Source organism: Palaemon carinicauda, chromosome 26, assembly GCF_036898095.1.
Source record: "Palaemon carinicauda isolate YSFRI2023 chromosome 26, ASM3689809v2, whole genome shotgun sequence".
In the NCBI taxonomy this organism is placed as follows: Eukaryota; Metazoa; Arthropoda; class Malacostraca; order Decapoda; family Palaemonidae; genus Palaemon; species Palaemon carinicauda.
In genome coordinates this window covers 90,924,738-90,948,402 of record NC_090750.1, presented here as the reverse complement: position 1 = coordinate 90,948,402, position 23,665 = coordinate 90,924,738, and the positions used below count along the sequence as shown (strand labels likewise).

At 46.4% G+C, this 23,665-nt stretch overlaps 1 protein-coding gene and 1 pseudogene across 1 annotated transcript in view; one reads left to right on the top strand and one right to left on the bottom strand.

The window, feature by feature from the left end:
• Window positions 1–3,520: 3,520 nt before the first annotated feature.
• On the bottom strand, window positions 3,521–6,176 carry LOC137620054 (uncharacterized; annotated as a pseudogene).
• Window positions 6,177–9,509: 3,333 nt separating this feature from the next.
• Window positions 9,510–23,665, top strand: part of Mcm2 (DNA replication licensing factor Mcm2) — a 52,600-nt gene continuing 38,444 nt past the window's right edge. Inside the window, exons 1-4 of the mRNA XM_068349968.1 lie at window positions 9,510–9,571; window positions 21,119–21,354; window positions 22,181–22,350; window positions 22,494–22,582. Coding sequence (XP_068206069.1) covers window positions 9,566–9,571; window positions 21,119–21,354; window positions 22,181–22,350; window positions 22,494–22,582 — 501 coding nt within the window. The 5' untranslated portion in view covers window positions 9,510–9,565. The remainder of the gene's footprint in view (window positions 9,572–21,118; window positions 21,355–22,180; window positions 22,351–22,493; window positions 22,583–23,665) is intronic.

The window sequence follows — 23,665 nt, the reverse complement described above, 5'->3', positions numbered from 1 at the left end:
AAATATTTTGATCTCATATTAGTGACAGTGGTGTGAGTGCTAGAAAATCTGGTATAAAAAAAAGTACATGTTCCTTGTTGTAAAATAAGCTATATTAGTTTAACATATAGTTAGATGTGTGTGCAGAAAATCTAGAGTTTGTTCTTTGCCATATAAAATGCAACATTTACAGGTAAAAACTCATTAACTAAAGAAGTGCTGATGAATTACTTGCTGCGCTGTTGATAAGGAGAAAATTAAGACAAGAAATAATCTTATGTTGTTGGATGAATAACACATATTATCATGCCTGTTATGTTTTCATTGAAGCTTTATCGCAAACTATTAACTAAGAAGCTATTAAATAGGAAGATTCTACCTTTATCTTAAATTCATTTATCATTAAATCAATCAATTATTCAATCATATAACCACCCTTGTCAATTGGGAAAAATTTGGAGAAGTTATATTTTCGTAGTATAGAGTCAAATCTCTTAGTACCGTTTTCTATGAATACCCTCTCTTCATTTTCTCTTATTATTCTATGGGTGTCTATTATAGATCTAAATTGTAGAGGCAGATGCAAAAATAAAGATACAAAATGTATGTGTGGCCATGAAGAAGAAACATGGAACACTTTATATTACACTGCGAGATGTAAAAGGAAACAAGAAATAACTGCACACTATGACATCGACCATATATTGAAAATGAACGTGAAATAATAGCGGACATTCTTTGTTTCAAGAATTGTGATAAAAAAGAAATAGAAAGCAGAAAAAATCTTATCCAAGAACTGTGGAAAATAAGAAAAAATAATAAAACAAGACATCAAGTGACAAACGACAATACCATATAAAGAAAAGAATAAAGGAGCCGTTGCAAAGGGTTATCCTCAAAGTACAAGTACAATTATACGTTTTTCGTTTTCCAAAGAAATAAAATGATAGAAGTCCTTTTCAATATACAATTTGAAGTATTCTGGTCTTTAATTTTTTTTAATCTTATTTTCTTCTAGATATTTTTATCCTTACATACTATAAGGGACATTTTATATTCAGATATGCGTCTGTCATCATATAACCGCTAACACCATATTCTATTATATTTCATTATCATTCCGGCCTAACATTTTCACAATTCGGCCTCGGAGATTATCGTAATGAGTATCATATTTTTTTTACGATCAACTGTGTCAATAGCCAAGGGAGCATTCAGTTATTAAAACGACCAATTGCCTAATCTCTGTCACTGTAACTATAAACGAGAGATTATTATTATTATTATTATTATTATTATTATTATTATTATTATTATTATTATTATTATTATTATTGGATGTCAAGGTAGGACAAGAGACACACGATGGTGGAGACATGTAGTTTAATGCGTCCTCAGATACAGACTGACTCGGTTGCTCTCTGCAACCGGCACAGTGCCACTCCCTTGGCGCCTGCCCGCCATGGGAAAACATATCTTATTGCAGGTACTCCATCACCCCCCCCCCGAGATTAATACATGGGTATACATGGAGAGGCAATGATAAAAAAATAATGCATGGATATACATGGATTAAATTGGGTGCATGTGCAAGAATAGGAAGACAGGTACATAGCTGTCAGGAATGCAAAACACAATGTGCGGGTAATACATGTTCATAGAATAATATGAAAAGCAAAGGCAATAAAAGAAAAAAAATATATGCAGGTGCCGCTGTAATGTACGATGATCACATGTAGTCATCCATCCACGCAGGCCTTCTAGTGCGCCGTGATGGGCGTGGCTTCCGTGCTGCATGTGGGCTGGGCGTAGGGTGACTGCCTGGTAGCTGCTCGGGCGTGGGCGTGGCTGGATGCGTAGCAGGTGTGGCCTGCCCAGGCTGAGGCCCCGATGATGTGAGACGCAGGTGCTTCCTGTTACGGAGGGAGAGGCGCCCACTGCCGTCTAGCTTGACTAGGTACTGTCGGTATGGGAGCGTTTCCTCCACGGTACCGGTGCGGTCCCACAGCTTAGTGGCCTGATTTTGCACTCGTACTTGGGATCCCGGGTTGATGGCTGGAAGCTTTCTGGACGGTCCAGTCCTGGTGAGGGCGGCACCACTGTCAGCCATCTGACGTTCTCTCTGCCGTAAGGTTGCCCCCCCAGTGTTTGTCTACCGTGAGGTGCCAGCGAGCCGTAGGTACGCCATCTCGGAGCTGCCTGCCCGCTGCCATCTGGGCGGGTGACTTGTTTATTCCGCGGAGGGGGTTGTTGAGGTACTGCAGGATAGCCATAGAGGACTTGTCCGTGTCAAGGGTGCCGCTGCTGCCCGTGTTCGCCATTATTATCCGCTTCCCGATCTTGACTGCGGCCTCTGCCCTGCCATTGGACTGCGGGTACTGGGCGGATGATAGACGCACTGACACGCCCCATAACTTGAAAAATTCCCCCATTTCCTCACTTGCCAGATTGGTGCCACCGTCCGTGGAAATTTGCTCCGGGGCCCCCCATCTGGCGAAGTAGCGACGTAGCTGAGTCTTGATGTGGGAGGAGGAGGTTCCGTGGGGGAAGTGGGCCAGCTCCAGCCACCCTGTGAGCCTGTCTGCGTAGGCCATGTACGAGTGTCCGTCGTGCTGGAACATATCTGCAACCATCATCTGGAAGGGGTACTCTGGGGGCGGCGTGATAATGAGTTCCTCCGCGGCCTGAGATGGTGCGTGTACATCGCATTCTTCACACGAGGATCGGTGATACTGCAGGTCCCCCTCGAGTCCAGGCCATTACACCGTCTGGCGCGCTCGTCGTTGCATCGAGTCCAGGCCTTGGTGCCCCGCGTGTAGGTTGGCAGCCACCTGCTGACGGAGAGGCTCCGGGATAACTAGGCGAACATTGCCCTGTTCGAACGTATATGTCACCAAGTCTTGGATAACGGCCAGCCTCTCCCTGACACTGTAAAAGGGCCGAAGGCACGCAATTTCCTGGGACTTCCTATCGGCCCAGTCCCCGGCCAGGACCCTGGCCATGAGCAGCTGGTACACGGGGTCGATGACAGCGGCGTGCCTAACTCTCGCCTCGTCCACGACACAGCTGTCGTGCTCCACTGCTGCCACGACGGCGGCCGCCATGGTGTCGGTGAGGTCTTCGTCGAGGTCCATGTCGTAGGCGCTGGGATCGGCTTTTAAGGCGGGGTATCGGGACAGGAAGTCCGCCGCGCTGTTACGCTTCCCTGGCAGGTACTTGACCCTGAATCGGTACTGCAGAGTTCTCTCCTTCTGCCTGAAAAGGCGGGGGTTCGAGATTTCCGTGAGGGCACGATCCCCCAGTAACTTGGTTAACGGGCGGTGGTCCGTCACAACGGTGAGGTTGGGGCACCCCAGCAAGAACAGCCTCGCCTTCTGGAGACACCAGGCTACCGCAAGGGCCTCCCCCTCCACAGCAGCGTAGCCAGCTTCAGCGGCGGTGAGATGGCGGCTGCCGCATAGTGCCAGGCGCCACCCACCCGTGCAGCAAAAGGGCGTATTGGCGGAGCTGCATGAGCAGTACTGTTAAAGGATTACAAACCCTATGCCTTCTTTGCTCCAGTCGGTGATCGCTGCTGTGGGGCAGCTCCTGTCGTAGTAGGCCAGTCCGTCCTTCGCTAGTTGGCATATCATGTCTTGGGCATGATGAAATTTGGTGCGGAGTGCCTCGTCCCAGTACACTGCCTTCCCAGTTGGTTTTTTGAGGAGCTCCCTGAACGGGTTCATGATAGGGGCTGTTGCGAGGAATGGCGCCAGCTGGTTGACAAATCCGTACCAAGCCCTTATGTCGGTGATAGAGGGCTGGCGTGGCATCGGGAAGTTCTTGATGGCCGCCAAACGTTCCTCTGTTGGCTTGTAGGCCTCCCAGCCCAGGTTGAAGCCCACGAAGTCTACTTCCCTTCTGGCGAATTGGAATTTCTCCGGCTTAAGCGTAATACCCTTGGCTGCGCATGTTTCGAGGAAGTCGTAGGCATGCCAGAAGGCCCCTTCGATGTTGTCGTCGTAGAGTAAGGTGTCGTCCACGCACTTGTATTTCCTCTGGATGTCCTGGATGGCGTCGTCAAATCGTCTGGTATACGCATCGCCGGCAGAGCAGTGCCCCATGGGTGTACGACGGTAACGAAACCTTCCCCAGGGGGTAATGAATGTGGTTAGATCGCGACTTTCTTCGTCTAACTCCACCTGGTGGTATCCCCAGTACGCGTCCGCCACAGTCTTGAACGTGTGCTTAGGAACCCCGGACACCATGTCGAATGGGGCGGGGGTGTGATGTGTCTCCCGTAGGCAAGATGCGTTGAGGCGCTGATAGTCGACTGTACAGCGTGGCTGTCCTGACTTCTTGGCGACGACCACCATACGGGCGCACCATTCAGTTGGCTGCCCAGCGGGTACCGGTTCTATGACGCCACGGGCGACATCTTCTTCGAGCTGGGCCTTCACTTCCTCTTCCCAGTGTTTCGGCATTGATGCTGGGGTATGGCATGCGTAAGGCGTAGTTCCTGGGAGCAGGTGGATACGGTGCGGTTTCCCCTGCATCACTGGCAGTGGCTTCCTGGCTGTCGTCGTAGCGAAATGTTGCAGGAGCCAGGCTTCCAACCTGGCCGCATGTTCCTCCTGGGGCGGCATGGGCACCTCGGCAGGTCGGGGTGGTACCTGGGCGGCCCGCCTGGCTGTGCCATCGAACAGGCTCACGTGTGCCACCGCGGGGGAGGGATGGGGGAACTCCTTGGGTATCAGCGTTAAATCCTTGCAAGCGTCCAACGACAGGAAGAGGTGCTTTGCCGACTGCACGAAGTACACGTCCTGCTCCGTGGTGCGACCTTGCAGGGTGACGTGGCACACGGCAGATCCAAGGCACTTCAGGGGAAGGTTTGCCACATCCCGCAAACCAGCCCGGGGTGTAAGAGCTGCTGGGCGGACTTGGAGGTGCGATAGCAAGGAGGGCCCAGCCACACATACCTGTGCCCCAGTGTCCGCCACGGCGGTGACTGGCACTCGTACTCCTGTATCGTTGTGAACGACTGTCACCTTCACTACTGGGTGGTGGGCGAGGTTGGCGCCTGCAACAAGCACAGCGCTAGACGTAGCACTAGCCACATCTGTCGGGGATCCTGCCGATTTTGCCTGTGACTTCCTGCAGCATCTGTAATAGTGGCCCTGCTTGTGGCACCCGTTGCATATGACGGATTTAGCGGGGCATGAAGCTCTACCAGAGGCATGGCGCCCACCGCAGTTCCCGCAGGAAGGGGGTGGGGGACCCCTACCTGTGCCAGCGACAGTTGCACTCGGATGATCTGCCTCGGGTGTTTCGCTGCCAGCTGCACAAGCAGATTCCCTCCAGTTGCATTGGCGCGCAGCGGCGTCGACGCGGGCCGCCTCGTAGGCACAGCACTTGGCCCTAAGGGCACTAACACTATTGATGTCATTGCTACACTGGTATACATGGCGACGCATAGCCTCATCGCTTAGGCCCACCATTAACTTGGGTAATAACATATATTCAGTCAGATTACACTGACACTGAGGGCACTGGAAATTGCAATCGGTGGCCTTCTGAGAACACTTTAAAAAGTAATCACTGACACTTTCTCCTGGGCCTTGTACCGCGTTAAAAAACTCCGACCATAACACAGCACGGTTTGTAGAACGCAACACAATATCTCGAATAAAGTCCATGGCTTCCGTAGCGGTGAGGTTGCTCCATTCCTGTGATGTGAATCTGGCATCCAGCGCCCGTTGCAGAGGGGGTGTGCAGTATAGCCTGATGTGGTGGACGACCTCGTGGGGCGGTAGTCTGCACAGTTCGATCCAGCATTCCATCGACCTCCTCCAGGACCTGAATGCGGCGGGCTTCAGCTCAATTTCGCACTTCTCCGGGGCTGCAGATGCGGGGACACGAGGTGCAGGGGTAGCATGTGTCGTAAGCCGGTCACGGAGAACGTTGATCATATGTTGCTGTGCCGCCATGGCTTGCCTGGCTTCTTACAAGGCAGGGACAAGCCCACGGGGGACGACGGGGCGTGCGGCCCTTGGGGTGGACTGCATTGAGCGGCGCTGGAAGGGCATGGTGAGGGTCACGTTGGTCCTTGAGAATCACTGCGCCATATTGGATGTCAAGGTAGGACAAGAGACACACGATGGTGGAGACATGTAGTTTAATGCGTCCTCAGATACAGACTGACTCGGTTGCTCTCTGCAACCGGCACAGTGCCACTCCCTTGGCGCCTGCCCGCCATGGGAAAACATATCTTATTGCAGGTACTCCATCAATTATTATTATTATTGTTATTATTATTATTATTATAGTTATAGCTATAGTTATAGTTATAGTTATATTTATAGTTATTGTTATTGTCATTGTTATTATTATCATTATTATTATTATTATTATTATTGTTATTATTATTATTATTATTATTATTATTATTATTATTATCATTATTAGCTAAGCTATAACCCTAGTTGGAAAAGTAGGAAAAAATAGCCCTGTGGGGGAAGGAAATTAAATAAATAAACTATATGAGAAGTAATGATCAATTTAAATAAAATATTTGAAGAACAGTAACAACATTAAAATAGATCTTTCATATGTAAACTATAAAAAGAACTTATGCCGCCCTGTTCAGCATGAAAACATTTGCTGCAAGTTTGAACTTTTGAAGTTCTACCAATTCAACTAACCGATTAGGAAGATCATTCCACAATCTGGTCACATCTGGAATGAAATTACTAGAATACTGTGTAGTCTTGAGTATATCCATATGTACCTTGTCAGGAAAGTCTATATGAGTAGCAATTTCATTGGGCAGTGTCTAATAATATGACCACTACATTTATTTTTTTGCATCACCTATTCATGTAGTAAAATGTCCGCCTAACCATTTTCTCTTATGTAAAGAAGTAGGGCACACAAGATTTTAATTTGAACTTCTTCATTTTTACATTTTTTTATAGATTGTAGAACTATTAATAACGCGCATCTGTTTAGTTGGGCATATCCTGGTTCCTGGTTCCTGGCTCCTTACTGCTCACTCCGCAAAATAAGTTTGCGGGCACTCTATCTCTTTATAGATAGGTGCAAAGCTTCTAAGCTTATTCTTATTATTGTTATTATTATTATTATTATTATTATTATTAAATGCTAAGCTACAACCCTAGTTGGAAAAGCAGGATGCTATAAGCCCAGGGGCCCCAACAGGGAAAATAGCCCAGTGAGGAAAGGAAATAAGGAAATAAGGAAAAATAGAATATTTTAGGAATAGTAACAATATTAAAATAAATATTTCCCATTTAAACTATAAAAACTTTAACAGAACAAGAGGAAGAGAAACTAGATAGAAAAGTGTGCCCAAGTGTACCCTCAAGCAAGAGAACTCTAACCCAAGGCAGTGTAAGACCATGGTACAGAGGCTATGGCACTACCCAAGAATAGAGAACAATGGTTTGATTTTGGAGTGTCCTTCTCCTAGAAGAGCTGCTTACCATAGCTAAAGAGTCTCTTCTACCCTTACCAAGAGGAAAGTAGCCACTGAACAATTACAGTGCAGTAGTTAACCCCTTGGGTGAAGAAGAATTGTCTAGTAATCACAGTGTTGTCAGGTGTATGAGGACAGAGGAGAATCTGTATGGAATAGGCCAGACTATTCGGTGTATGTGTAGGCAAGGGGAAAGTGAACCGTAACCAGAGAGAAGGATCCAATGTAGTACTGTCTGGCCAGTCAAAGGACCCCATAACTCTCTAGTGGTAGTATCTCAACGGGTGGCTGGTGCCACATGTGCCTTAAATAAATTAATATCATAATGAGGTTCTCAATCTTTACTTTTATTCCCTTCTACCTTGAAATTGGATAGGATAACACCTTGCTATCATCAGTTTTGGCAACCTGTTGTGGTAATCAGTTTGGACTTCTTAAACTCTTCTTTTATATGCATTGCCCTACCTATAAATGCAGCCAGGTCCCTGCTAGGATTTTTCAGCGTACCTAAACTTATTTCTACATTCTTTAGCTGTCCTAATTTTGGGCATAAAGATAAATGTTCAGTAGTGTCTTCTTCCTCTTTGCACAAGTCACACAAATTGTCATCATATTTTCCCCTGAAATTTGCTTTTAAGTTGAGCATATTTAATCTTGCTTTCATCACAAGGGATGCCTTATCCAGATACATTTCTCTGATATAAGGCAGAGGGCCATTTCCTTTAATAAATCTTAATTTTTTTCTTCAATAGTTTCTTCATAATTCTTTTCTTGATTTCTTTTTTCAGGGTCCTTTTCCCCCAACTTCTTATTTCTTCAACTTCCATCCCATATTTACTGCAGATTTCTTCTACGCTCTTGCTCCAGCACTTTCCAGTTCAGTTCACTGTTCAGTTGTTGGGCGGAGGGATTCGCCTTTCCATCGGCACCTCCTTGATTTTATTCTTTATTCTAATTCTTTTATTTTCTTCTCTTTTTTCCACATCTGATAAGTATATTCTTTTTCTCTTCTCTATTCCTTCTTTCTCAAACAGAACGTTTTCTTTTATCTTCTTTTCTTCTTCGTACGTATGCTATGAGATGAATTCGGAAGGGGGACCCTGCTGACCGCTGCTTGATCGGGAGCGAGGGAATAAGTAGTGAGAAATTTCCTATGCCTTAAACTCTTACTTTCATATTAATTCATTTTGATAACCTCTATATTTATGAGATTACAGGATTGAATATGTACTCACAAACTCTTTATCTATTATAGATCTAGTTATAATAATGATTTCTGGGGTTTGTCAGCTGTCAAACTTTGCCGCTCCCGAATCTTACTCTCGTCCCCAGCTATTTTATTGGAGATGGCGGGCTCTTCACCGTCAATGTTCGTGTCGAAATGTCTTATGCTATCTTAATATAGTTACATTTTATCATATTATACAGTCAAAATTAACATATGCGTGGAATAATCGGTTCATAGAATAGGTCATATGCAATTAAAGGAAAAGTTTACATAATTCTTAATGCTACGTGATACAAAAGCTTGGGACGAGAAGATTTACAGGAGTTGTTAGCTTTGTTAAAGATGTACGTAAAAGCCAAAGAATGGTTCCCTTGTCTCATTAAAAGAAATATTTAATTATTGATTAATATTATAGCTAGAATTGGGTAGTAAAAAACTGGATCTGAGTTATTTTATCATAATATAAATATCTCTCATATATACCAGTAGCGTTTCTTATAAGTATTCCTTACTAACTCACTAAACTATCATTTCTATTTCTTTAAATAACACGCAAAATTATATATAATAGTAAATTTATGTTATAAAATATCTATTTTACATGATTTCCCTCCCAAAAAAAAACTTCATTAGGAACTGTTCTGTGTCACAAAAATACTTTTATTCTGCTGTAATGTGAGCTTTCCGTTTCCATAATCCGTTTATTATTATTATTAGTTAAGAAATATAATAAAAATATATTGGCAAGGTTTTTGATAGCATATAAACTGCAAAATATGCTTGTCCACCTAATAAAATTAGTAGAAACCGCACCCGTCTTTATTGTACCTTTTTCGCGCGCAAAGTTCCACATTGGCTGAGGTGCAGCAAATCTCCGCGCAACAATGTCTGTAAGTTTATCCAATTTTTACGTTTCCTTTAGCTCATTTATCGCTAATTCATGTCGTATTTGAAATATAAATCTACCAAGAAGATATTGAGACATCGAAGTTATTTTTATATTATATTTAGACCTGTGGGGACGTCAAAACATATAGCTTGAGTTCACGAGACCCTTTAAGCTTTTGTTTGGCTGGTGGTTCGGGTTATTCTTATTTAATATCAGTCATAATTTAATAGTTGAATTATATATGATTGTATTTAAGATACAGAATGGAATATATGAGTTTCAGGTTAATTTAGATCATTTCTGTGCTTGTAATTTTATATCATTAATTATATCATGTAGGGTATCGTAGGTTTTAGCCGTACCTTAGAAAGTTAATTTAAGTTCTTATTGTGTTTTATTTCATTGTAGTTTTGACTATTTTGTAAATATATATATATATATATATATATATATATATATATATATATATATATATATATAATATATATACATGGCATTTTTTTTAACCCAATACAGTATCTACAATTAATTGAAATTATACGAAAAGGAAAGGGGTTTGAACAAACGTAAATTGTAAGAGGACAATATACTACATAATAGAAAAAAATAGTTTCCCTACAGTTCTTGTCTTCCAAACTTTAAAACATCTAAAATTACATCAGGAACTTTAAAACTATGGTCAGTCCAGGCTAGCCGCTTGCATAAAATAAGACTCCTTCCTATCTGCGTCTGTCGTCACCCAAATAATTAGTATTTACGAGTATGTTGGCCAGCGAACTCATATTAATTATTCGTTTACTTGTCTGGAGCCATTGTATATCAACGACCAGTTTCTCCCGCGTGCATAAGACTATTTGGTGCCGGACTCTTTTGACAAAGGACTTTTTTGGTGCCGGACTGGGAATTTTCTTCCCATTTTCTTGTTAGTCGTAAGACTTTATCAAATCCTCTACAAGAACACCTAACTTAAACTTCCCCACCTAACCTAACCTAACCTACAAGCCTAGCCCTTACCTACTTACCTAACGTCCCCCTACGACCACAGACTGCCATATTCTTAGCTGGCTGTCATCATACATACAGGTAGCCGCTATCATACGTATACGGTCTTTACTCGTAAATAAACATATCAGAGTTTTTATGTGATAGCGACCGCTTGTATGTATGATGACGGCCAGCTAAGAATACGGCAGTGCAAGGGGTGGGTTGCAGGGGGCTGTTAGCCCTGCTAGCTAAGTAGGCAAGGGCACGACTTGTAGGTTAGTTGTTGCCCAATTTCTATGGACACGAGAAAAACTGGCTGCTGATATTCAAAGGCTCCCATACCACTGCTCCTTTATTCCGGCAAGCGGTAAATGTTGCGCTGCGCGCGTTTGCCTTGTGGGTAAGTATTTTGGCGGGCAAAAATTCGGTGACTCAAATACATATACGTTACCTGACTTTTTCGTTTCAAATAGGATTTTTTACACTCGGAACTTTATTTTCTCAAGGAATTATTGATTTCGTAGTTTTCCTTATGTTCCCCAATGTCGGTGGATAACCCCTCCCTTAATTAACAACAAGGCTTCTTAGGTTAGGTACAAAATGTCATATCGCGGTGCTCATTTCCCCTAGCGGAATATGGTTTTTCAGGAGTATTTTTATTTTGTGAATCTTATAAATGAAAAAAAATACTGGTTTCTGACAATGATTTAAAATAATTCAAAGCACCTTTAAATACACAAACACTTTTCTCCTAAAGGATTATTGGTTAAATATGTAATTTTACCCGTTATGGTACTTTTGATTTGATGGCTGCTTTTCCGGTCCCATACAGCAGAGGAATCCCACTCTCTACAGGACCTCCACTGTCGTTTTACCTTATTCGTTCAGAGTATTTAACGTTTCATATCGCGTATTGCTCATTTACTGTTAAATCGTCACTGTCAAAAGACTCGTGAAATAAGAAAGTCTTCAGGTTCCTCTTGAAAGCCTTAATGTCTTCAGTCATTCGAATGTTTCGTGGGACCTTATTATGTAATCTCCGGGCCACATATTTAAATGCTCAGGAGCCTACAGTAGACATATATCTAGGTTCCAATAGTTAGAAGCCATCTGTAACTATTCTCATGGTCTACTTAACCTGGCTACTGGAATATTGATTTTGGGTTCCATTATTAAGGAGAATTGAGTAGGTAATTTTTATTTATACAACATAGCATTTCTGCAAAAAAGTTCCACCAAATTTTGATAGGAGTGATCATGATTGTATATCATTAATGAAAAATATCAAAATGGTCTTATCTTGGTTTGGTAAAAGGGTATGAAGTATGTTTACTATTTATTTGAAGCCAAAACAACTTTTGGGAGGCCCCTGGTTCAAAATGCAGTATTGCTCTTCAAGGTCAGTATGCCTAGGGAAATACACCCTGTAGGGATAACAGCAATTTTTTGAAGTCTATGTAATCATTAGTGCGAGCGAGAAAAGTGACACGCATTCCTCTTGTTTCACTCGTACACTCAGGCTACCTTTAAGCAAGACATCTCAAATAAGTGTCCATATCCATTTTAGGAAGAGTAAGGGTACCCTGACACTTGCACAACGTTTTGCCACGAATTTGTCGTGACCTTTTTGTGGCACGAACTGGAAGATCAAAAAAAAAAAAGATTACCTCAGAATCACAACTGACCTGTCCACATTGACACGAACTGCCACGACGAGTTCACGCATAGTTTGCGCTCTTCCCGCATAGTTCACGACCCGGTCACGAAATTTTGTCGTGCCCAAAATTTTGAACATTTCAAAATTCTCGTCACGACATGCCACGATGTCACGACGGGTTTACGAACATTTCACACCAGTTCACGACTCGACTCTTGACAATGTGTGCCACAAATTCGTGCACGTGTCGACCTGGCTTAAGAAGTATTACTGGTGTGTTTATGGGCATTTTTAATTTGATGGTAATTCATAAAAAAATGTATTTAGGGACAGGGTAAATAAAGAATTACTTCTAAAGAAAACAAATTTGTTCCGTAACCGAAATACAAACCACGCTATTTACAAAGGGTTATTACTTTTAGCGTAGCTGAAATGGCGAGCCATTAGAATTTAACGAGGGTGTATTACCCCCGCGCTAGTTAGCGGGGGGGTAGGGGAGTGGTAGCTAGCTACCCCTCCTCCCCCTCACACACAGGTGAATACTCACTTTCACTTTTGGCTCGGACTGTGACAGACGTCTCTGTCTTGGTCCTCGCTTGGCAGCCATTGTCTGTTTTGTCTTTACTTAATCGCTTACTTTTCTTTTACTCAATATATATGTAAACATGTTTTCATGTTTGTATATATATTTGAGTATAGAAATAAGTAAGTTTCCTTTTCAGATGTGTGTGTGTAGTGTACGATATCTACGTGGAGGCCTCGGCAGTTAGGCCACCACGGCCTAATTTTATGGGTTGCGATCGAGTTTGACTTCGGTCTTTCTCTCTCTCTCTCTCTTGAGGTCGTTCACCCTTTTACTATGTTTTACTACGCCCTTGTAGCTTCCTTCCCGTGTGGGTGGGGTTGCTACGCCGTACATTTTGTCTCAATTAGTTTATGAATCTAATTGTAGTTGTTAATTTTTCAGCTTGTAGAACGATTCCTTTCGGGGTTTTCGTTTTTTTCTTTAGTGTTCATTCATTTTTAAATTACATAATTACATAGTTACATAATTATAATTGTTATAATTCTGTTTTGGTTACAGCTCTCCTTCCGCGAGTGTAAGTGGTTGTGAGGGCACGTGCCTGTTGTGTAATTCTTGTTCCTTTTCCTCGGGATTCCTCTTCGGAGCCTTCCCGGGGGAATGAATGTGTACTAATATTATTTGTTTTATTTTTTTACAGTTACCGATCTAGTTCGTTTCTGTAATATAGCAACGGTGTGAGCTGTCTGGTTGAGTCCTGGGGATTCGGCTGTTGCTGCCTCCCCCCTTGTATTGTCGTCAGGGGCGTGTCTCCTTCTACTGGTAGTACTCCCGTGTCGACGGACAGCTCTCCAGTTCATTTTAGAACAGTCAGGAGGCTTGCCTCCTTGGGCGGATAACTTTCCTTCCGAGGGAAGTTTTTTTTTCCTGTCCAGGCTTGAGCTTTTCCTCTTTTGGGGGGTTCTTCTCTTGCCTTTTTTTCGTGCGACTATGCTCTTGGTGCTGAGCGGTCGCACCTGCAGTTTCGCTCAAGGGGCTGGGCAACTGCAGGGGCTCCTCTTCGGAGGATTGCCCCTTTTAGGTCACTGGCTGACCAGTCTCTTCCACGAAGTGTTTCTCTGTCGTTCGCGAGAGAGTACACTCATAGAGACTCCTCTTCGGAGGTTTCTTCTGTTGCTGTTGCTGTTGGCCTCCCTCGCCGTAAGGCCCTCCGTCCGCCTCGTCGTAAGGGCCTCTCATCTCCCTATAAGGGTGCTTGAGGCGCCTTTTTGAATCTCCGTTTGCAGCCTACAACTTCTTTTTCTCGATCTTCCGTCTTGGTGCAGATGGACAGCAGTCTAATCTCGTCTCCCGACGGGCAACGGTCTTCCCGACGGACAACGGTCTTCCCGACGGACAGCGGTCTTCCGACGGACATCAGTCTCCCGGCGGACAACGATCCCTTCGGGGCAAAGGGTTGCCCCCACGGGGGTTCTTCCCTTGCGTGTCAGGGTTTCCCTGCGCGCCCTTCTGTTCGTCAGCGCTCTCCTGTTCGTCAGCGCTTTCAAGATGATCTTCCCTGCGGTTCCTGTTACGTGCCCTGTGCGCCCACGTTCGCCCTCGCGATCTAGAACTTCGGTTCAGGTCGGGGTCAAGGACTCTTCTTTGCGCAGGCTTCCACGCGTAGCCTTCTGCTCGTCAGCGATCATCAGCTCGTCAGCTATCATCAGCTCGTCAGCGATCATCAGCTCGCCAGCGATCGTCAGCTCGTCAGCGATCATCAGCTCGCCAGCGATCTCCGGATCGCCCACGTGTGTTACAGCTGGCACGCCAACGTTCTCCAACACTTCTGAAGGAACATGGTTCGCCAGCTACTAGCTCAACTGCGGATGCTGATCGCCATCGCGACCCTCAACTGCGGATGCTGATCGCCATCGCGCGACCCTCAACTGCGGATGCTGATCGCCATCGCGCGACCCTCAACTGCAGATGCTGATCGCCATCGCGCGACCCTCAACTGCGGATGCTGATCGCCATCGCGCGACCCTCAACTGCGGATGCTGATCGCCATCGCGCGACCCTCAACTGCGGATGCTGATCGCCATCGCACAACCCTGAACGATTGCCCGCTTACGCATGCTGCTCCTCATCGCACAACCCTGAACGATCGCCCTCTTGCGGATGCTGATCACCATCGCACCCTTTCACGCGATCATTCACCTGCGCATGCTGCTCGCCATCGCACAACCCTGAACGATTGCCCGCTTACGCATGCTGCTCCTCATCGCACAACCCTGAACGATCGCCCTCCTGCAGATGCTGATCACCATCGCACCCTTTCACGCGATCATTCACCTGCGCATGCTGCTCGCCATCGCACAACCCTGCACGATTGCCCGCTTACGCATGCTGCTCCTCATCGCACAACCCTGAACGATCGCCCTCTTGCGGATGCTGATCACCATCGCACCCTTTCACGCGATCATTCACCTGCGCATGCTGCTCGCCATCGCACAACCCTGAACGATTGCCCGCTTACGCATGCTGCTCCTCATCGCACAACCCTGAACGATCGCCCTCCTGCAGATGCTGATCACCATCGCACCCTTTCACGCGATCATTCACCTGCGCATGCTGCTCGCCATCGCACAACCCTGAACGATTGCCCGCTTACGCATGCTGCTCCTCATCGCACAACCCTGAACGATCGCCCTCCTGCAGATGCTGATCACCATCGCACCCTTTCACGCGATCATTCACCTGCGCATGCTGCTCGCCATCGCACAACCCTGAACGATTGCCCGCTTACGCATGCTGCTCCTCATCGCACAACCCTGAACGATCGCCCTCCTGCAGATGCTGATCACCATCGCACCCTTTCACGCGATCATTCACCTGCGCATGCTGCTCGCCATCGCACAACCCTGCACGATTGCCCGCTTACGCATGCTGCTCCTCATCGCACAACCCTGAACGATCGCCCTCTTGCGGATGCTGATCACCATCGCACCCTATCACGCGATCATTCACCTACACATGCTGCTCGCCATCGCTTACCGCCAGCGATCTTCTTCACCTACGCGGCAGCACGATCCCTCGCCGTCACGCCCATTCGCCTGCGCGCCCGCGCGATCGCTCGCCTGCGCGCCCGCGCGATCGCTCGCCTGCGCGCCCGCGCGATCGCTCGCCTGTGCGCCCGCGCGATCGCTCGCCTGCGCGCCCTCGCGACCGCTCGCCTGCGCGCCCGCGCGACCACTCGCCTGTGCGCCCGCGCGACCGTTCGCCCTCGCGCGACCATAGTTCGCGGCGAATTCCACAGCCGGTGGTAGCAGCAGGGACGCGTGCTCCTAGGCGGCACTCGGGATCACCTCCATCCAAGCACAGGTTTGTAGTGCAGGACGAAGACAGGTCAGTACAGCATTCTTCCCACCTTCTTTTCAGGCAGGAACCGTCGTGTCCTCTCCAAAGGATCGCCCGATCCCTTTCACCTTAGCGAGGATTTCGGACTCTGTGTCCTTGGAGCAGCAGACATGGTTTGATCCGCTGGCACGGGCGTTAATGAGGGTTATGAAACCAGCACTCACCGGCCAGGGTAACAAACCAGCGGCTGTCTCTCCTACGCTGAAGAGAAAGAGAGGAGTGGACTTCGTGGTGACTTCCCCCAGGGCGAAGTTGGTTCCCAAGAGGTCGGTCTCGAGGGTCCCCTCTCCTGCACGAGTACTCTCTCCTTCTCCCGCCCTGGAAGGATTTTTGGCGGGGGGGCTTTCCGTTGAAGATTTCTCCATCGGACAAGGGGTGACTGCTTACCTCTTCCTCTGGGAGCTTACCAGGTTCTTTCCCTCCTCGGTTACGGCCCGAGGTTTGGTTCAAGGAAGCTACAGGAAGATCAAGGGTACTTTCCTCCTCTCGAGCTCAGGCACCTTGGCCTTTCGTCGTTAAGTATCTACTTGCGGACAAGCTCGATGTTGTACCATCTGGACGCACTGACTGAAGGCTTCCTTCGGGTGTCTCATCTGTGGAGGTCAACGACCTCAGACACCCTTCCATCCTTGAGAAGAGTTTTGTCTTTGCCCAAGGACAGAGACTTAAACATCTGCTGTGCGGAGTAAATCGACTTCCGGTTTCACTCCTCCAAGGCGCTTTCTTCCAGACTCTGCAGGGCTCCAGCTCCCTTTTCTTTCAACCACGTCGGCCTAAGTTATCGGCTACGACAACTGGGACAAGGTGTCCAATTGCAGTTTCCTCCTGTCAGGAACAGATGGCACGGGAGACTCCCCCGGGGGGGCATAGTCCTAAAAGGAGTTCACGAACTCTAGGATTGCAGGTTTTTTCGCTGGGAGGATGCTTAAGGTTACTCATCCGAATGACAGCTTCCCGATGCCCATTCCCGCACAATCTCTGTGAGTAGCCAAGGATATCGCGCCTGCCGTCTCTGTCAGCGAATTCAGTGTCTCTGAACCTCTATGCCATAGCATCAGCAGAGTTGCCCGGTTGGGCAGAATGATCCATACCTTAGGCGAAGGTCTTCCTTAGGATCATCGACGGCTTCACCCCCGGCCCCCTCAGTCGATCCTTTCTTGTAAGGAAGGATCTGAGAGGGGATGTCCATAGTCGACCTCTCAGCCCTGATCAAGTTTGTCGAACAAACTTTGGCCAGCGTAGACCAGCAGAATCGATCAGACTGGTAACGAGGCGACAGGACTCCTTTAACCCTGGATCGGAAGGACGGGTACTTTCAGTTTCCATTCCATCCATCTTCCAGGGTGCTCGTCGAATTCAGCCTAAACTGCAAGTATTCCTGCTTATGATGCAGTGTGGCTATCCCGCCGTGGCATAGCAGGTTTGTTTCCCCAGAGAACTCTCCCTGCCTTCCTCTTGGCCGCTCAGGTGCAGACTTCCGCCTCCTCTGCTGTTTGGAGGGCTAGTCAACTCCGGTAGGCTCGGGTTTCGACCTTCTTCAGCGCCGGGAAAAGCTTCCGAATGCTGACCATGAGTGTGGGCTCATGGTATTTTGCTTGGAGCCTTCTCTTCCTCTGCCTCAACATCTGGAGTATCTGGCCATGATATTGAGTCAACCGCCTTACCACGTTGGAAACCCCGCTTCTCGTCCGTCCAGCGAGGTTAAGCAACGTCGGTACTTGGATGGGTGACCACCTGGGGACGCCAGATTCTGTTACCACATCCTCCGAGCCTTCCTTTCGGTTGACTGTGGCAAGACTGAGGAGAGTCGCAGTACCTGTTCTCAGTCAAGCAGAGTTTTCAGCCCTACCTTGGAACGTTTCCTAGTTCTTCTTTCCTCATTGACCCGTTTATAGTCCGAACGGTCGCCTCAGGATAAGTTCCATGTGGGGCGATCCAAGTTCCGGTGGCTTCAGGCAATGTTTAACCGGACTCCCTGGCCCTATGGGACCAGCGGAACTATTAAACCTGCAATGGGTGTTGACCTATGGAGCCTCTTGATGGTAGTGGATATTCTCGTCCTTTCCCCACATTCTTGATGCGGTTCTCGGACTCGTCAAAGGAAAGGGGGGGGGGCATGTTCCGGTCCAGGCCTATGGTCAAGACCTGAAGGATACCTCTCCATCATTCAGGCAGGCTTAAGGGCCTTAGTCTGGCCCCTCTTCAGATCCTACCGCTCCTGCCAAGTCGCCCCGTTGCGTGTCGACTTCATGCTAACCAGCAGGGGACGCATTTTCACACCTTCACATCTTGCAGTAGAGATACCGGGATGATTGAGATTCTCTCAATTCCACCATCGGCTCTCTCATTCCAGGCAGGGGAATGTTTCTCTCAGACTATCCGAGCAGAGCCTCATAGAGAGAGTGTACCTAAGGGTCTTTGACCTTGGGTAACCAGCAAGTGCTGGTCTGGGGGACCTGATCGCGACAGCTTGGAACCTCAAGCTTCCGCTAGTTTTCCCCCCAGTCTCAGACCCCGAGACTCTGGCAAGATGCATTCCGGTGATGGTGGGACAACTTCGACGCCTGCGTCTTCCCTCCTTTTTGTCTGCGGACAATGGGTCTCAACAAAACCAGGTTGTCTGTCAACCTTTCAATGGGAGAGCTCCACTGGGACTATGCGCAGAACGGTTTCTGGACCCTCTGCTTCCCCTGACGGAACTCCCGGGAGAGCTTCTCCCACGACGCAGACTACTCAAGCAACCACACTGCGACATCTCTCCCGAACCGGGACGTCGCTTCGGCTTCATGCCTGGAGACACTACGCTTCCTCCTCTAGAAGAGACAACCCGCTACAGTCGCGGTACGTAGGTCGCGTCATCTGCGATAGTCATCCACAGGGGTCTCCCAGGCAAAGTGAAGAGTCTAAGGTGGTTGGTGCCGTGGGAGATATACCTCTTCCCGTGAGGCCTCTTCTCCAGCAATAACGGTCTTATTGCCTTTCGGCGGGAGGAAACTCCTTTCCGCTCTTGGCAATGAAGCCTGTCGCTCAGCCTTTCCCTGACCTTCAGGCTTAAAGGAATAACTTTTTCCTGCCCGCTGGATCTATCCTCGCTCATGCGAAGCTACGATCGTCCCTGCCCTAGTCGGAGGAAGACCTCCAACTTGGAGCATGGCTCGGACTTTTAGTCCTTTAAGAGATCTTCTCAAGACCCTTTTATGACAGGCCTCGGATTGTATTCCGCCTTGGGTCTTCTGCTCACTCTGGCCACGGCCAGTGTGTAAGCAATCTTCTTGGTCTCTTACTACTCCCCCCCCTTTCTAAGGAAGAGGGGAAGGCAACATTCAGGCTCGCTCCTGAGTTGTTGGCTAGACTCAGAATCTGAGGGTCCCGACCCTTCGGTCCGATTCATTCAAGATTTTGAGTCTCCATTCTGTGTCTGATGTCCCAAGACCTTCTCTTTCTTGCCAGTACAGGAATCGAGAGGTTAGCGCTGGGAACAGCTGCAGTTTGGCCTCAGTTGCAGCCGATTTGGGAACACAAGGAGGACATGGGGGGAGAGTCACCAGTATACCTCTTCAGCCCGGACTCAAGGACATTCATCTCGACCTGTCTTCAGACCCTCCCCCGTCACGTCGCCCTACAGCACGATGTTGGATACATCGCAACGTCCCTCGCCTTCGAGTAATACTACTCTGTGACGCAGGTGCTACAAGCTGGAGTCTGGAAGCGTCTGATGACCTTCGCAGCCCGCTTCCTGCAGGGCGTGACCCACAGGAGTCTCGATACGTTTTCTATCGCTCTGTGGTGGCTACACAACAGCTGGTCTAACCTCAGGCTCCTTTTTGGACAGGTAGCAGAAGGTTGAGGGCATTGTTATCAGGTTTTAGTCTGCATGAACGAAAGAAGTATGTCTGGCCCTTACTTCTTTCTTCATCATCCCCTCTACGGGGAAGCAGCATCCTGGTCTCTGCATAGCTGACCTCGAACCTCTGCAGGTAAACCATGCTTCCTTGTGTTCCGAGTATTGAGTCAATACTGTCGCGTCCCCCATACCCTGACGAGGTGGTATTGGGAACGTCCTAACCCAGAGTTCCTTCTGGAACTCCAGGTCAACTGCCTAGGACGGGTCACACTTCTTCCTTCACACACAAGCTTACGTAGGCCACATGGTTCCTTGCGGTGCAAGGAACTTGTGAGGTGCAGGGACTCCTTTTCTCGAGTGCGACTCACTCGGATTCTGAGTCCCCGGGTAAAGCCAAAGCCAGTATGGCTGGGGACTTTCCACCCTTCCTAAGGGATAAGTCACCCTTTGTAAATAGCGTGGTTTGTATTTCGGTTACGGAACAAATGACAAATTCGAAGATAATTTGTATTTTTCCTAACCATACAAACCTTAGCTATTTACACATATTTGCCCGCCAGCCCTGTCCCCCAAGACAAGTCCTACCTCTAAGTGAAAGTGAGTATTCACCTGTGTGTGAGGGGGAGGAGGGGTAGCTAGCTACCACTCCCCTACCCCCCCGCTAACTAGCGCGGGGGTAATACACCCTCGTTAAATTCTAATGGCTCGCCATTTCAGCTACGCTAAAAGTAATAACCCTTTGTAAATAGCTAAGGTTTGTATGGTTAGGAAAAATACAAATTATCTTCGAATTTGTCATTTCACAAGGAAAGCCTGTTGGGAAGTATATACAGGGTTGCGACTTGTCTAAGGGTAAGCTAGGTATACAGTGGTACAGGGGTGGGACGTCCAAAGGATACTGGTGTTAGGTTAGGTCGTCCTAATGTATTTGTTGTAATTTTTTTTTTTACTCTGGTCTGAATAACTTTTAAAAGTCATTGTTATCTCTTACCTTGGTTTGACCTACACCTAAACATTAAATGTATCCTTGAATTCAATAGTATAGGGAAAAAAAATTCAAGACTATCAGTATAAGAACCTGAAAAGTTATTGTATTTATTAAACTCTCAGGGTAGATTTTAAAGTCATGCATCTCATTCAGGACACACCAACATCACCCTCTGCTGCCATGAGCTCTCCGGAGCCTGCAACCCCTGGGTTGTCCAGCGTTTCCAGCCGTCGCCGAAGACGTTCGTCTCGCGGATCAAATTTCGACCCCGTCACCTCCTCCCCAGGGCGGGACTTGCCTGCTTTCGAAGATGAAAGCGATCTGCTCGGCAACGATGTCCCGGTTGAAGAAGAAGATGGGGAAGAACTGTTCGGGGACAATTTGGAGAAGTAAGTATCCTTAAACTGGGTTTATGCATTTCCTAGGCAATAATAGTATTACAGTAGAATTTATCTACTGAAGAAACCCATAACATTTTAGAACCACTTTTAATAAAAAATTTACAGTTAACTAAATAAACTACGGTGAATACGTTCACTTGGGTATGAATTTTCATGAAACTTTTTCCCTTGGAAGGAGGTTATGTTTTACCCCCTTTGTGTTTGTTTGTGAACAGATTGCTGGCCACAATTTTAATCATAGAGTAATGAAACTTGCCGGGATTGACTCGTATAATAAAGGTCAAGGTCAAGGTTGCAGTCAAGCAGTGTCTAATTCACATGATCAGCCATAAGTTTGGACATCGTTGTCACAGAGACTTCAAACTTGGTTCATATTTGAATGTATGAAAATCCACATCAATTGATACATGTTAACCCTTTTACCCCCATTTTATTTGGAACTTTTCAACCCTTAACCCCCAGGGGTTATTTTTTTTTTTTTAAGCACATTTTGCAGCCTTAATTTTCGTCATAGCAAGGTCAGGTTGGTCTCATTCTCTTGGAAAATGCCTGAAGTTTCTCAAAAAATTATCAAAAATGTGCACAAAAGAAAATGTAAAAAGCAGTTTTTTGCAAGGACGTACTGGTACGTCCATGGGGGTAAAGCGATGAGTTTTGTAAAATGTACCAGTACGTCTCTTGGTGGTAAAAGGGTTAAGGTCAAGACCTTGTTTGAGAAATAAGCTGCCGCAACGGAGGTCTGCGCTCCTCTGGGTGCCCATCTTGTTTAAGTTTGATTTTACCATTTTAATCATGAACACTTCTTTATCCCCAGTGATTACCGTCACATACCAGAGCTGGACGTATACGACCGTGACAACTTGGATGACTCTGAATACTCAATGATGAGCGATGGTGAGCGTTTGGCTGCCGAATCTCTCATGAGAAAGCGAGACAGAGATGAAGGTCGTGCCACGGGTCGAATGAGGAGAGGTCTCCTGTATGGTAAGTATCTAGAGTGGACTTAGTGAGTGCCATGATGTATAGAATGTTGAATAATGTAGATAAAATGTATGTTGAAAAATGTTGCTTTATGGCTTTTAGAATGAAATGTCAAGTTGGTAATGCTCCGCCATTGTACTTTTCAGATGAAAGTGACGACGAAGAAGATAGACCTACTCGTAAGAGGCGCCTGGCTGAAAGAGCAGCTGAGGGAGATGTTCAAGATGATGAGGAAGTAAGTATTGCCCATAGACTGTTCTTTATTCAAGCTCTCTTGTGTGAGGGTACACTCGAGCACACTATTCTATCTTATTTCTCTTCCTCTTGGTTTACTAAAGTTTTTATTGTGGTAATAGTATAGAACACCACGCTCTCCATTTACTCCAATATAATGTAATCCTGCAGTTCTCACCTTCTTGCACAGTAATTAGGGGGTTATTTATATTCTGGGAAAGCAATAATTAGCAAGATATGTTGAAGAGGGGGGAAGGGGTAATAAAAAGAAAATAACTCGGTTTCCTCACTAAACGACTTGGAACTGACATGTCAACATCGTCAACCAAACAGAAGTCGTGATGCCAGCGTACATAAACAGAAGTTTGTGATGCCAGCGTACATTTGATTTACTGTACAGTATATTCAAAATATACTTAATTAAAAATGGATTAATTACTCAAAAGTGTCCTTAAAATATGCAATTTACAAATAGTGACACTTTTGAGTAATCACAATTCTTGATTAAGTATATTTTGAATTTACAGTATATCAAATGTACGCTGGCATCACGAACTTCTGTTTATGTACGCTGGCATCACGATCTGTTTGGTTGACTATGTTGACGTCAGTTCCATGTCGTTGAGTGAGGAAACCAAGCTATTTTCTTTTTATAACCCCTTCCCCCCTCTTCAACTTATCTTGCTAATTATTGCTTTCCCAGAATTTAGATAACCACCTAATTACTGTGCAAGAAGGTGAGAACTGCAGGATTACATTATATTGGAGTAAATGGAGAGCGTGGTGTTTATTGTTTATATAGGAAATATTTATTTTAATGTTATTGTTCTTAAGATATTTCATTTTTCCTTGATTCTTTTCCTCAATGGCCTATTTTTTCTGTTGGAACCTCGGGGCTAATAGCATCTTGCTTGTCCAACTAGGGTTTTAGCTTCAGGGGTTCCCAAACTGGGGGAAATTTGAAGCTTTCAGGGGGGAAATAATTACACTACCCAAGCTGAAAATGTCCTCATAGTACGTGCGGCAATTTGTTGTTAGCCATTCAATTGTGATATAGTCATATCAGTTCTCACTGACATGATAT